The 13,502-nt window shown below is 41.6% G+C and overlaps 1 protein-coding gene across 2 annotated transcripts; it reads right to left on the bottom strand.

Annotated features, from left to right (window-relative positions):
* Nucleotides 1-2,526: 2,526 nt before the first annotated feature.
* GID8 (GID complex subunit 8 homolog) lies at nucleotides 2,527-10,322 on the bottom strand. 2 transcript variants are annotated; one of them, XM_052785790.1, is made up of 5 exons: nucleotides 10,204-10,322; nucleotides 8,824-8,953; nucleotides 7,435-7,631; nucleotides 6,723-6,920; nucleotides 2,527-6,392 (listed from the first exon to the last, which is right to left on the bottom strand). In XM_052785790.1, the coding sequence occupies exons 2-5, from the start codon at nucleotides 8,939-8,941 to the stop codon at nucleotides 6,219-6,221; spliced, it is 687 nt and encodes a 228-aa protein (XP_052641750.1). In that variant the 5' UTR covers nucleotides 8,942-8,953; nucleotides 10,204-10,322; the 3' UTR covers nucleotides 2,527-6,218. The 2 variants fall into 2 exon arrangements, with proteins under 2 accessions (XP_052641750.1, XP_052641757.1); XM_052785797.1 differs by lacking the exon at nucleotides 10,204-10,322 and adding an exon at nucleotides 9,221-9,311.
* Between the last annotated feature and the right edge of the window lie 3,180 nt (nucleotides 10,323-13,502).

Here is a 13,502-nt window from a genome sequence, read left to right on the forward strand (position 1 = left end):
CATGACTCACTTCAGGAACATGAATGAGCAGGTGGAGGAGCTTTGTTAAGACATGTTCAGGTGATTCTGTGGCTTGGATGTAGGCATGGCAAAACTTCAGGGCAGCAAAGGATGGAGGAGCTCCAGCACAGCCCAACCAAGGTCATACGTGGCCCTTGGGAAAGGTTTCAAAAGCTTCTGGGCTGCACCAAAAAAGTACAGGGCACAGGTGCAGGCACCTCCCAGCTGCTACTCCTGCAGCCAGCAGCCTGTAAATGCTCATTAAAATTAAGTCTGTAGCAGACTAATGTTTAGCTAACTCACCCATTCTTCTAGCATGAATACTTTGCAGGTCCCTGAAGAGTAGTTAGCTACTTAAATCAAGAGGGTTAACAGTATTATTGAGCTGAGCTTTAAGAGACTGAAATAGCAAAAAGGTTCCTCACACACCATAGAGACAACTCCAGAAGAAGGAGGTCACCAAGGCTGACAAAAGCAAAAATCGTAAAATCATACTTTGTCCTTTGCTTCAGCTCTTCTTCCTCAGAGGAATGAGATCTACCCCAAAAGGCCTGTGGCATAGCCACACACGGTCGCGCAGTCCTGCTACCAACAGAGAAAACAAATACAACAAGCTTTGGTACAAGTGGAAACTGAGAGGAACCATGTGTAGTAACCACAGGGCTTAGCCTTCATCCAGTTGTAGGCTTTTCTCCCTTCATTTGGACAGGAGACTGGAAACTATAAAGTACATACTCTGCTACTGTGCCCGTTTCCAGAAGAGGGAGCCAAGTCGTGGTAAAATGCAGCCAAAAATCAAAACCATTGTTCAATGTTTTTTTTTTTAAATAGTGTGTAAGTTTGGATTAAGTTAATTTGAGGCAGGAGGGGAGATGAGTTACAGAAGTGTAACTACAGAAGCAAAATGCATGTAATAAGCTCAGAAAAAGAACTGAAGAGGTCTTGGGCACGGTACAGTAATCACAGATACAGAAAACTTAACTCGTACCCGTGTATGAGTTAGTATTATGTTAAGTCTCACTGCTGTGGGATACAAGCACTTCCAACACAGACACTGCAACAGTGGCTACTAACTTACTAAAATTATGATTCAATTTGGAAATCAAGCACATCGCACAAAGTTTTCTCTATTTGTTGTACTCGTCAGTTCCTCTCCTTTACTGCTCAGTATTACCTCTTCAATTAATAGCTTCTTTGACTAATTTGCCTCTCGCGTATGAAGCTAGTTTCACTGTCAAAACCAGCTGCAGTTAAAAAAAGTGTTTGAGCGTAACATCCATCACATGCGCATAAATAAGTTTAAAAAGTAAAAACACAGCCATCGTTCCTTTTACTGCTGCATAATTTTCTGGAAGCAAACCTCCCACCGAGCTGACTAAATGGCAAATGGAATCAGTTCAGAAGACAGGGGCTGACTGAAGAAAGTAATCTTATGCAAGAACACAATCTGAAGAAAATAATCTTATGCAAGAACACAATCTCCTTTAGTTTTTCCTGTGTTCAGCTTAATCTGTCAAAAGATTAAACCAAACAAAAGATTATTGGGTTATTATTTGGGCTGACATTTACTATCACTGAAGTTTATCCACACAATGGTTGTATTACTTGAAGACTTTACAAAGTTAAGTACCCATCCCGACCAGATCCTGAAGGGGTGTGAAAGGAGAAATAGGCTCACACATTCCATAAAGGACAACTGTCTCCTGAAAGGCCAGTCCAACTGCAGCTTGAACGCTCCCTGCTAACCAAGAGCAGTTTCAATGCAACTTGTCCAGCCTGAAGAAAACGCATGTGGTTCCTAGGGCTAAATAATGCAACTTTGCAAAATTGCTGCAGACAGCAATATGCTGAGAAATAAGGAAATGCTCAGAAAAGTTGACAAATTGAGACTGTCTTCAAATGAACAGCAACTCCCATGCAGAAATTCAGCCAGCTGGGTATAAGGTAGCTGCCTATCGTTGGAATCCCCATTTAACATGAAGAGCATGACAGAGAATGCACAGGGCTTTCTGGTTCCGAGGTGCCTGAACACATCAACGTGCAGCCCACCAGCAGTTTGGCCAATCTTGTCCTTAATTTAATCATCCGAAGGCAGGAGCGGAAAGGAATAAAAATAGTTTCTAGCACCTCGACGTATCTATTGAGAAATACAAATGCTTTTGAGGGTGCTGTTCATAAAGCTTTGTGTTTTGTCTCTGCACAGCTGAGCACATAAAGCAAACTAGCTGACGAGCAGGGTGGGGGGACACCGTTGTTCACGCAACAGCTATAAACCCTACTCGTCCCTTTTCGTTAAGAACACTACAGCAGAAACAAATACTGACTGGCAACATTGCTTCTGGATGGAAGAGAGACCTACAGTGCAGGTCTGAACCCATCTCAACTTGCTGTAGCCTAAAGGCAGATTTAGGGAAAAATATGACTCCACATCCTTTTATATTCTTTGAGGTAAGTATCTCAAGGATGCTTTCAGCTGCTGTTGACAGCAGGAGGCCCCGTTACCCGTGAAGATAAGACACAGAAGGATCACGCTCCAACTCAATTTAATAAGCTTCGTAATGAACTTGGACAGAAAGTGGTTTGAAATAAGTCGAGCAACACTCATCTACTAGTCAAGGATTTTTTTAAGTAATGCTTTTAAGCTTATACTCAAGCATACAAAGCATAAATTTTACAAATTAAAAACAATAAAATCATCCTAGAATAATGTAATGGCTTGCCCTATATGTACAAGGAGTGGAAAGGAGACAGAACTCTTTCCAGGTAATTTCACATATCTTAAATGCTACATAAGTGCTCTCCACATTCATTTCAATTTTTCTTTTAATGTGGGTGGAAGGAGCTGAAAGTGTTTCAATGAAATCATCTTAAAGAGAAAGAGGTACTTCACCTGGTTTCAAGCTCTGTATGTTTGCCTCTTCAAAAGTCTTGAGAGGAAATGCTTTACTTAAAATTCTGCTGTTAGTTTCTGTGCAGCAGCCTCTGTTTTTCCAGCTATATAAAATTAAACAGTTCAGTAAGTATTTCTCAGAAAGTATCACTAGTACTTCATCCTCATGGAAACCTGTTATCCCTCACCCTTCACAAATGACTCCATTGTACAACAGAAGCAACCACAGTTTAGCTTGAATTTGACAGGCAGAAAAGAAACATGGTAAAAGCGAAGACGACAGTTATTAGCAAGGTGATAGGTTTTGGAAAAGGAGAGAGATTTGTAGCCTAATCAAAACACACTTGATATACAGCCTTTCTGCAGAGGCATGTAAGACAGGGTATTTTGCAACCCAACTTCTTCATGTCCATAGCATTAATGAAAAAATCTTACTTGCTTTCAACAAAGGAAAGGCTGGGGGAGGAATGAGTGTAGTGTACCATGTTTAATTACCAGATTTGTCTGCCACCATTGAGTTTGGAACAAATCTTCCTAGAAAAGTTATTTTCGTATCGTTCTAAATTAAGCGGAACAAAATATGTATTTTTACACTAAAGCAAACTGATCAAAGTGGCATTTAATAGTATTTGTTAAAGTGGTTATCTAACAAAAATGGGTTAACAAAATCCCATTCATTAGTAGTCACCAAATAAGACACTTCTCATGCATATGACAAAAGTTCATTCGTGTACTGAGACGTCTGTTTACTGTGTACAATATTTCCATAAATTATATGTTTCACAGCCCCTACCATTCAAGAATATTTCAAACAGATTATATATTATATTTGTATATGCAAACTATTTTATATACACTAATATAAAGATCCTTAGAAGTACCAATATCACTACCTTTATGCTTTCTCTAAAATGCATAGCTTTCGAATATTTTCTTGCAGTTACCAAAAACTTTACAGATTAAAGCTGCTTATCAATGTGGCATGTTCATAAAACCAAAGTGAAATAGTTCTATACTAATTTTATATTAAACCCCTTAAAAAACATGTTTATTTTTTAATGGAAAAAAAAAATCAAGCTAGTGAAAATTCAAGTAATCTATGCTCAATCTTTGCCCAAATACTATATGAAATTAATGTAGCGTTCTAGAAGTACAGTGAACTTCTCAACCAGGACCGTAATACTGCATTTCTCATGGAGAAAAATGCTAGTCATGCCACAAAAATGCACCACTTTCCACTTCATCCAGGAGAAGCTTCAGATGAGATTTAACAATGCAAGTCTCAGAACAGAGGAAAAGCTGATCAGTTATATATGAAGAAATTAGAGCTATTCCAGTTTTGTTTCTCTAGTTTGTTATTAAACAAAGTTACATTAACCATACAGTTTCTCACAAACTAAAAGTTATACATGGTTTTCAGACATCAACCGACTGCAAAAAGCCCCCCAAAAACACACACAAAAAACCCCCAAACCCAAAAACCCAACCCCCTCCCCCAAAAAAAACCAAAAAACCCCAAACCCACAACTGTTAAAAGTTTGGTGTTAGAATAACCAGCCTGGGTGAAGGAAAGCCAGACGACTGTTGTAGTTGGGGGGGGCTACTGATAGCTTGTTTGTTAAGACCTCCATACCACAAATGCCTCGAAGTGGAGAACAGAATGATCAGTAATAAATGGGAACAAATAATTTTGTTATATCCATCATCTAGCTTAACCTTGGCGCTCCGCATCTCTAATAGCTGCTTAACAAACTATGGTTTCCCCCACAAAAAATAGCTACACAAGTAAACAGTGTTCACAGTAATGCAATCAGTAACAGGTTTTGTTAGTTTCCGTAAGTCAGGTGTATCTGCAAAGCTTTATACAGTTTAATGCTTAAGTATTCCAGTAAAATTAAGTGAAAACTAAGTTTCATTCTACAGGGTAATATCTACCATACAAGACTAGATTATGTACAGTATGGGACTGGTGTGACAACTGCCAGTGTTTCATGATGTTAAGCTATTTCACCCATCAGCTCGGCCTTTGTTCAGCAAATCTGTAATAACTTGATGTACGGACCTAAAACTCTAGAGATCGATTTGGCAAGATTAGTGCTTACTGCCACTGGATATATACCAGTGTACAGTGCTGCAAAATTGAGTCGACCAGAACATCCCATACCCAGAAGATTACAATTTGTTGACTTGAAAGTCCGGACTTCACATGTAAAACATTAAAACTATAATCCTAACTAGAGTGAGGACAGTCAGTAAACAAATACAGGTGAAGATGAACTGCATCTCTTCAGAAAGGTATGGAAGAATTGAGAAAATGGAAATTTCTGTTTTTAGACAGCCCTGCTCTGCTCAGCTCAAGGCATAAAAACAGCCCAAGTAGCTCTAAAACTATAATTCTTATTCAGCAAGCATGAAGGCAGATCCTACACAAGATGATGCATCAGAGGCTTCAACGAGCATCTCTCCCCTCCACTTAATTTCCTAACACAAGCATGTCCTTCAGCTTACAAACATCCAGTGGCCTTCAAAGCTTTAGTAGCCTGCTGGAATCACTGCAGTGTCTACAGCTGCAAATTTATTATAGGGGGGAAAGGCCCCTGTTAACAAAAACCCTCAAATGCCTCTGGGGGCCATTTTGGTCATTCATGAAAATTAAGAAAAAACTGATTTCCAACAATACTCCTCCTGAAAAGATGGGTCACTGATCCGTTATGAACATAGCTCTCACCATATAAAGCACCAAAAAGTCAGAAACAAGGAAAAAAAAACAAACAAACAAAAAAACAGTCCTTAAATTATGATTTACAAGTTTGTACACTATTTCCTAAGCAAAAGGTTGACCTTACTGCAAAGTTTATAGATGAAAACTTGACCAGTTACTCTTAAGGGGAATGTATATCTGGCTATAACTTAAAGGTAGAAAATATTCACTGTTCTATATACACATTTTAAACAGGAGACAGTTAAACTTAACTGAATAGTTGCCAATATAACTCCGTATCGACTCACTGGCCACTAAACTAGGCATCAGTAGCCAATTAGAAAGCTTGAGTTCTGTACTTTTAAAAATGCTATGTTTCCTGTCCTGTTTTAATTGTTTTTTAAAAATGTATTATAGTGCATAGCCTAAGTCAGACTTTCAAAGAGATACAGCGCCTTTCAATGCAGTTTTTGCAGCATTTAAAAGGGACTTTTCTCCCTTCAAATTAGATGTTCATTGAAAAATCTGAATTGAGTGCTGTACTGTAGTAAAAATATTTCAGTCACAGACTGATATAAACGTATACTGTGCAGTACTAAGATTGTTTGATGTCCATCTGCACACATTTTACTTGGGTTCTTCAATCGTCCCCTTGCTGAGGTCTGTCATTTTGGGATATTTCACTTTCTTCTGGTCCAGCTCATTCTGAGCCCACAGTAGTAGTTTCAGTAATTTTGCCAACTTGGGTGTTGATTCACGATTTTCATAGTCTAGAACAGCTTGATTAACCTCACTCCATACCTGGAAAAGAAATACTGGAGTTCAGTAATAGTTTTCATATGATTAACACCACTAATGTCACACAGACATTGAAAAGATCACACCTAGTGTGCTAATTCCTCAGAACGTTGTCAGGACAAAGCTCCATAGACTATGAGCCTGGAGAAAACAAGGAAGAGAGCCAAGTAGTTGAATACAGTAACACCAGGTTTTTTTAATCTTGTTTAAGAAATACTTCCGTTCTTTTGCATACCACTATATAAGTTTTTTCTAAACATTTCAAAAATATTTGGACGTTATTTTCACCACATACGAATAAAAGACATCTATTTCCTTTTGAGAAAGGACTACCTTCTGTCGCTGCATCATGTTAAGCAAGTCTCCAAATGGTGATTCTTCGGGATTATCAAAGGCAAGCAAAGCCAGTGTACGCTCCATTTCTGTCAGACATTCCCTGCTCTCCTCGCCTTGTTCTGCTAATTGGGTCTGAGCGAATTCCAGAGCTGCTTCTGTCTCACGCTGCCGAATCAGTTCGATCAAATGCTGCTGCTATATATGAAAGACACAGCAATATTAGCTGAACAAATTAACAAATCTTCAGTATTTCAAGACTGTAATCTTCAGACATTAGTGTGTAATTTGAGACAAATGCTAATCCATAATTTGACAGTTTGAGGTCAATTCTTCTCAATGTGTGAGACAAGGAGCGGCACACTTGTCTACAAAACCTACTGAAAAAGGTAACCTGACGCTTTTCAGTAACACGTTTTGAAAAGATGTGTTACTAAAGGAACTACTGGAAATTCAGTCTAACAGTAAATGGAAGTTGGTAAGTCACAGACCACTGCTGTTGTTACAAGTTTTCATGTTACTAATTCTGTATGATGGTTTCTGCACCACGCCACAAAGTTTCCTGTTGCTACAGAACAATGCCAAGAACAAACACTTGAAATTGCATCCATATTCAGTCACAACCTCCCAACGTACTCGTAAAATCTGCACTACTTTTTCCAGTCTCTCAGCAACCTCTAAAACAAAGATAAAGTGTGCCACCTGTCCTTACCTGCAAATGAAAGTAAAGATATCTGTTTGTATCTAGCAATTCTGGATGGAGGCTGTTTATTAACGCAATGGCTTCTTGAATCTGTCCTTTCAATATCATTTCTCGAATTTTTATTCTTTCATCAAGAGTCTCTAAATCAACACTGGGTTCAATTCCAGACTCCATTCGAAATTTCTCTGCTGCTTCTTTAAAGCCCTCTGAAATAGAAATATTTTACCTATAAAATACATTTTATGAAACACTTTAAAAAAACCCATCACTTTAAATGAAAAGACTTGAGTATTGCTTGTGCATTTGGGGCATTTAAAGATTAAGTCCGAACTTCTGAAAAATTCTTCTCTACTTAAACAGGCATTTATCCAACAGGCATCTAACAGTACACGCTTAATTAATTCTTAACTCTTGTGCCCTCATTCTCTAAGGATGCATGCAACTTGTAATCCGCTACCTCTTAACTTGAAAGCTTGTTTTATACTTAGAGCAGTGTACTTATTCCAAAATGGGATTTTCAAAATCACATTTTCAAAATCTGGGTGGTTTTGCTTTTTCCTCCAGCCCCCAAATCTGTTTACACAGACCTAGCAGTTTTACTGAGAAGAAATAGAAAAAGAAAATTAATTTTGCTTTCTTGTACTAACGCTATATTTTTTTAAAGTTCTAACAGCTATTTTAAATCCTAAGTCACGCTTTCATATACACAAAAACGATTTACGCCACCCACTAAGATGCTCTTCCTTCCTCCCAGAGGCTTCACCTACACACCAATGTAAACAGGGGTGTAGATCGGATACAAATGCCTCCACCCTAGTATAGCTTACTGTGATGGTATGCATCATAATTGCTAGGGACAATTTCTGAGGGTTTTTGATTGTTCTAAGTATAAGATTAGGCCATATGCTGAAGGGGTTAATATTTTTGGTCTCAAACTATTTTGACAGCAGTGCCGTTTTAGAGTTTATCTTTCTAGCCAGTTAAAACTTGCTTCTGATAGTTGTTCTGTGCAACTTTCAGAGTGCTATTTAACAACTGCAATGTATCTTGAACTTTGTTTTAACGACACAAAAAAGGACATCATACAGAAGCGGGTCATGTTTGTTTACAGCATTCCAGAAAATACTTTCTTTTCTATATCTTTTAGCAGAAGCGCTAAGGTTAATAAATGTCACTTCTATCGCATGATAACTACTCGGCCTCTGAATCTTAGTGAGTTTCCACTTAAGTGAACGCAAGAGCAGTTGTACATTGCTAAGAGAAGCCAACAACAATCACAAAGTCCTCAAAGCCCTTAATTTCACTCCATCTAGTAGCATATTCTAGCCAAAACTGTCTGTCTCGATAAAATAAGTGACATACATTTAAGAGCCTCCTAGCATTACTACTCATTTTCACCTGTAACAAGGTAGTTCATGATAAGGCGGTTCATGTCTGCTCTCTGGATATGCAAGTTATTAAGTTTTTCCATCCATTCATCTTTTGTGATTTCATCAGGTTTTTCTGCATAACTCATCCTGGACTCTTACTACAAGAAAAGAAAAGCATCTCATTTAACATGATTCAAGAAGAAGTAAGTTTAATGTGTGTAAGCACTATGCTACTACCACCTTTATATCTTTTTTATGAGATCTTTTAAATTAATAATCCAAAGGAGACCCTTTTATCTCAAACCACAATTTTACATTTTCCTCCTCCTTGTTCCTGCACTCTTTCACATCTACTAGCCAGTCTCTAAAGCTGCTTTCATCAATCGTCAGAATAAAAAATTGAAACACCATCTTCTTGTACTTACTCTTAAATCCACTCCAAGTAAGTCTCGTTTGGAATTTATACAGGACCCACAGCATCACAGTGTGAAACAAATGAATCAAAGAGTTTGACAGCTAGCCAGAAAAATTGTAACAAACGTTTAAAGCAATGCCTACACAAACAATATCTGCTTTAAAGTTTTCACCAAAACTTAAGACGGGACAGCTCCATATATTGTACAGCTACAAAACTGCACGATACGTTACCCAACGTACAACTAAGAGACTTACGCTAGCTTAGCTTCCCTGTCCCCAGAAGTACTCCTGTCAATGCTACTAAAATATTATCTCCCAGTATTTTTCCCGGCAGTGGGTTGTTTTTTATTTTTTCAGATTCGTACGCCAAGCGCTTCCCTAAAGCCGGCATTTAACCATTTCTACCTTCAAGTCACGATCACAGGAGCAGCGAAAGGGGGAGGAGAGGCGGCAACAACAACAGCAGCAGCAGCAACAGGCACCGCCACCCCTCTCGGGCAGACACGAGCGGCAGTGCGCCTTCTCAGCACAAGCCCACTTCCAGCCGCTTTTTCCTTCTCTGAACTACCGCCAAAACCACACCGCACCCGGGGTAAGTCGGACAGCGGGAGGCAGGATCAGCCCGGGGCCGGCTGAGGGGTCGATCGCTCCCCGAACTCGCATTCACGCCGCTCCCAACCACGCGGCGGGGGGGGGGGGGCAATAGGGCTCCCGCCACAAACGAGGCTGCGGCGGACCCGAGCCCACCGGGGGACCCTGACCTTCACCCCGCCGCCCGCCACCGGCCCGCCGAGGCGCTGCCCGCCCCCCCCCCGACCCGGCCCTCCCCGGGGCCCGGGCCACCCAAGCGCTCGGCCCCGCTCGCCGCAGGCCCAACACGTCCCCACCACCCGCAGCGCTCGAAAGCCAGCCGACCCGCTGGGCCAGGGGAAAGACCCCGCCAGTCCCCGTCCCCCGAGGGAAAGGAGCGGATCCGCCGGCGCCATCTTACCGAGCGCGCCGCGGTGCCGGCTGCCGACGCACGAACGCGGGCCCCTTCCGCCGCCTCCGCCTAGGCCGCAGGCGCGCGGGTCTCGCGAGAGCCGTCCTGTCGGCCAATCAGCGCCCGGAGAGGGGCGAGAAAATGCAACCATAGAGTCGGCCCGCGGGACAGAGCGTACGTCTAGCCGTGGAGGTACACGCCTCCGGTGGGGAGCTGGGATCATAGAGACGGCCGGGGGCGGGGCGCCTCAGTATCATAGAGATCGGGCGCGATCCCGCTAGGGCTACCCTAGAGCGGCGGCGGTGCGGGGCGAGCCTGGCGGCAAGATGGCGGCCCTGCTGCTTCGGGCAGCCGGTGCGAGCCGGTGGGATGGGGGTCACCGGAGTCAGCGGGGCCGCCGCGCCGAGCAGGGTTGAGGGCCGGGTCTCGTTCCGTCCCTGCCTCCCCCCTCAGCCCCTCTTTGGCTCAAGGCCGCGGGGCAGGGCCTGTGCTGGCTCCGCCATGCCGCGTCCCTCAGCGGTCGCGACCACCTCTGCCCGGAGCTACGGCAGCGGCTCTCTGGCTCATCTCCCTCCCTGACGCTTTAATGACACCTGAGGTGACAGCGTGGACCCCCCCCCCCGGGAGAGGAACACCAACCCTGCCAGTAACAACTGAAGCAGAAATGGACTGATGGGCTGGTGCGGTCCCCGCTGCGGTGGGGTGTGCGTGGGCACCGCCGTGTGGAGGTGGAACCGCTCCTGCACCGACATGGCGGGTTCCAAAGTGGGCCGGTTGTGGGTTGTTCGAGAGCTTCGCTTGGCAAGGGTTGGTCATTGGAGCCCGCAGAGTTGGCCCTGAGAGGGCGATGGAAAGGGAGAAGGGTCTGCTGTAGGTCACAGCCCGCTACGTTAATGTGCGGTTCAGCCAGTTCAGTCGATAAACCGGACTGTGAACTGTCGTGGCTGAGGGCTCTGATCTATGATCTCTGTCAAAATTTGTACCGGCGGCTGAGGAGAGCTCATAAACTCACTGCGGCTAGATCCAGTGGGGCTTGTGAGACAAAGCTCTGCAGGAAAGCCAAGAACACACCTCGATTTGTATATATAAATGGCGAGCAGGCTTAAGACATACAACTTCTATGTGTGAAATGCTGCAAATGATACCCCTCAGAAAAATGTAATTTCACTTAACACAGACTGGCAACATGGATACAATTACTCATTTTTCACTCTTGTTTTTGTAACTCTGCAATAAACCTCAGCCTCCAAAACTCACTTTCATTACAATTGTCCCTACACTGAAACCGAGAAAATCTGCAATGTAGTCAATAATTTATTGTTTTAACATATTGCCCCAAACAAAGCTCCAAGTTTATAAACAATGCAGAATTTTGGACTAAGAACTTTAAATATTTACTAATACACACCAGTAGTTGTGAGCCATATTACAAAGAAAGTTACAGCGTGGCAATTATTCCTATTGGTTGGAGAGGGCTCTTCCTCAGGCTTTAATCTAAAAACTAATCTCAGTGAATTTGGCTCATTGGGAAACATCAACATTCAGACTCTATTTTTGAACTGTCAGGCTTGTAAATCTCTCCTTGGCTCAGATGTCCTGCCTGGTTCTTGTCAGCTCCTCCCTAAAAAGGTGGAGTTTCTCAGGAGACTTCCATAAAGGGGGAGAGAGGAGGAAGGTGCGCCTCTCTTAGGAGGGTTTCCTGACTTCTTTAGAGGGAAGCATACCCCAAGCAGAGAGGAAGCAACAGAGTGTAATTCATACCGCAATTGCTGTTTACAGGTAAAGAATAAGTGTAATTGCTTTCTAATAAGTAGAATAATATATTGAATAAGTAAGCTAAAAATGTGTGAGCTGCTGTTTGGCAGCATACTGATTGTGTGGTGCTGACTCCTGTTTTTTCAGAGGTTGGGGTGTTCAACCAACTGCAACAGAAGTTTCCCTTTACCCCTTTGTTGTCCCTGAGCTAAAGAAAAGTAAAAATGGGCTAAAAGCAGCTCCTGAGTTGTGGTTTTGCTTGTCACGAAAAATAGTTTGGTTGGTTTGTTTTTTAAATATTTTTAGGAGTTGGCATTTTTTCTGGCCATAATGTTAACAAAAAGAAGTTTGGAATATTCCTGTGCAGAATATCATAGCCAGCTGCATTCTCATCTTTTTTTCCTTTCATATGCTTTCTCTAGCTTTTTGATGTTTCTGGTAACGTCAAACCTTCTTAGAAACTGAGATTTCATTTGAGAGAAGAGGTGCTATAACCACTTTAGTTGCAACAAACACACTTTGAATGTTACTATTGAAGCATTTTCTCACTGAGTCTGAAAACAAAGTGACTTTCTAATGCATGAATTGTTTTTATTTGGTTAAATAATACTAAATAGTACTACTTGTAGTGACACCTTTTTTGATGGCAGCATTAGCCCAATGTGATAAAATCCTATGTATATAAAAAACCTTATAAAGTTATTAAAAAACTTATAAAACTATTATTCCTTTATCTTGATACAGGCCTTTTTTTTGCTACTGATGTTCTGGGTGTAATGAAAACTCGGCATGTTTGCGGGGATTGAGCAGTATCTTGAGTAATAAATAACACATATTTTATACTAACTCTTTCCTGATAGAAAGCTGCCTAGTGACCTTCTGTATTCCCCTCTTTTTAACTTGTATCTCACGGAATACATGTTTAATCATCTCGTGTATAATACCTGCAGCTGTCTTTAGCAAAGAGGAACACTTACGTTCCCTGCGCTTCATAGCTTAGAATACCCAGGGATTTGGAAATACCAAACTTGCATGGTTTTTCTTTGTTAAACCTCACAAAATTAAGAAGGGAGTAGGAAGATACAAAGCTGTGCAGCAATTCAGGGCAAAAGATTCCTACATCATTCCCTCTTTTCCTAGCACTAAAACCTAACTTCTGTTAAAAACCCTCACATTCTCCTCAAAGTTGGAACCAAACCTGTCTTTTATTATTCAGGGAAAACCTTGCAGGATACTTCTGTGAGTCAAAAGTTCAATTAAAATGCATGGAAACAAACTACTTTGCTCTCAGGAAACTATCGCGTGGCTTCAATGTCCTACAGTCCTACAAGAATCTTTCAGTAATGAGGGCAGTAATAACATGGAAAGTTGGATTTTTGGGTGAGACTACAAAATTGAGATGAAAAGAAACATAACTGTAATTCAGTGCAGTTTATAGAATTTTTACATGAATTAGGATTTGATAAATCCTAATCTCAAAGAGGTATTTTGATGACTGATATTTGGAGTTGGGTGGAGTGAATCCCAAACCAAAATCACCAATTCCTGGAGAA

This window comes from Harpia harpyja, chromosome 1 (genome assembly GCF_026419915.1).
Source record: "Harpia harpyja isolate bHarHar1 chromosome 1, bHarHar1 primary haplotype, whole genome shotgun sequence".
Taxonomy (NCBI): domain Eukaryota; kingdom Metazoa; phylum Chordata; class Aves; order Accipitriformes; family Accipitridae; genus Harpia; species Harpia harpyja.

Excerpts from the sequence above, each read along its gene's own strand:
- GID8 (XM_052785790.1), bottom strand. The coding sequence starts at position 8,941 with ATGAGTTATGCAGAAAAACCTGATGAAATCACAAAAGATGAATGGATG. Across the intron at positions 6,921-7,434 it reads ATCTTTACTTTCATTTGCAG|CAGCAGCATTTGATCGAACT; the intron begins GTAAGGACAGGT and ends TTTCATATATAG. Across the intron at positions 6,393-6,722 it reads ACATGATGCAGCGACAGAAG|GTATGGAGTGAGGTTAATCA; the intron begins GTAGTCCTTTCT and ends TTTCTTTTCCAG.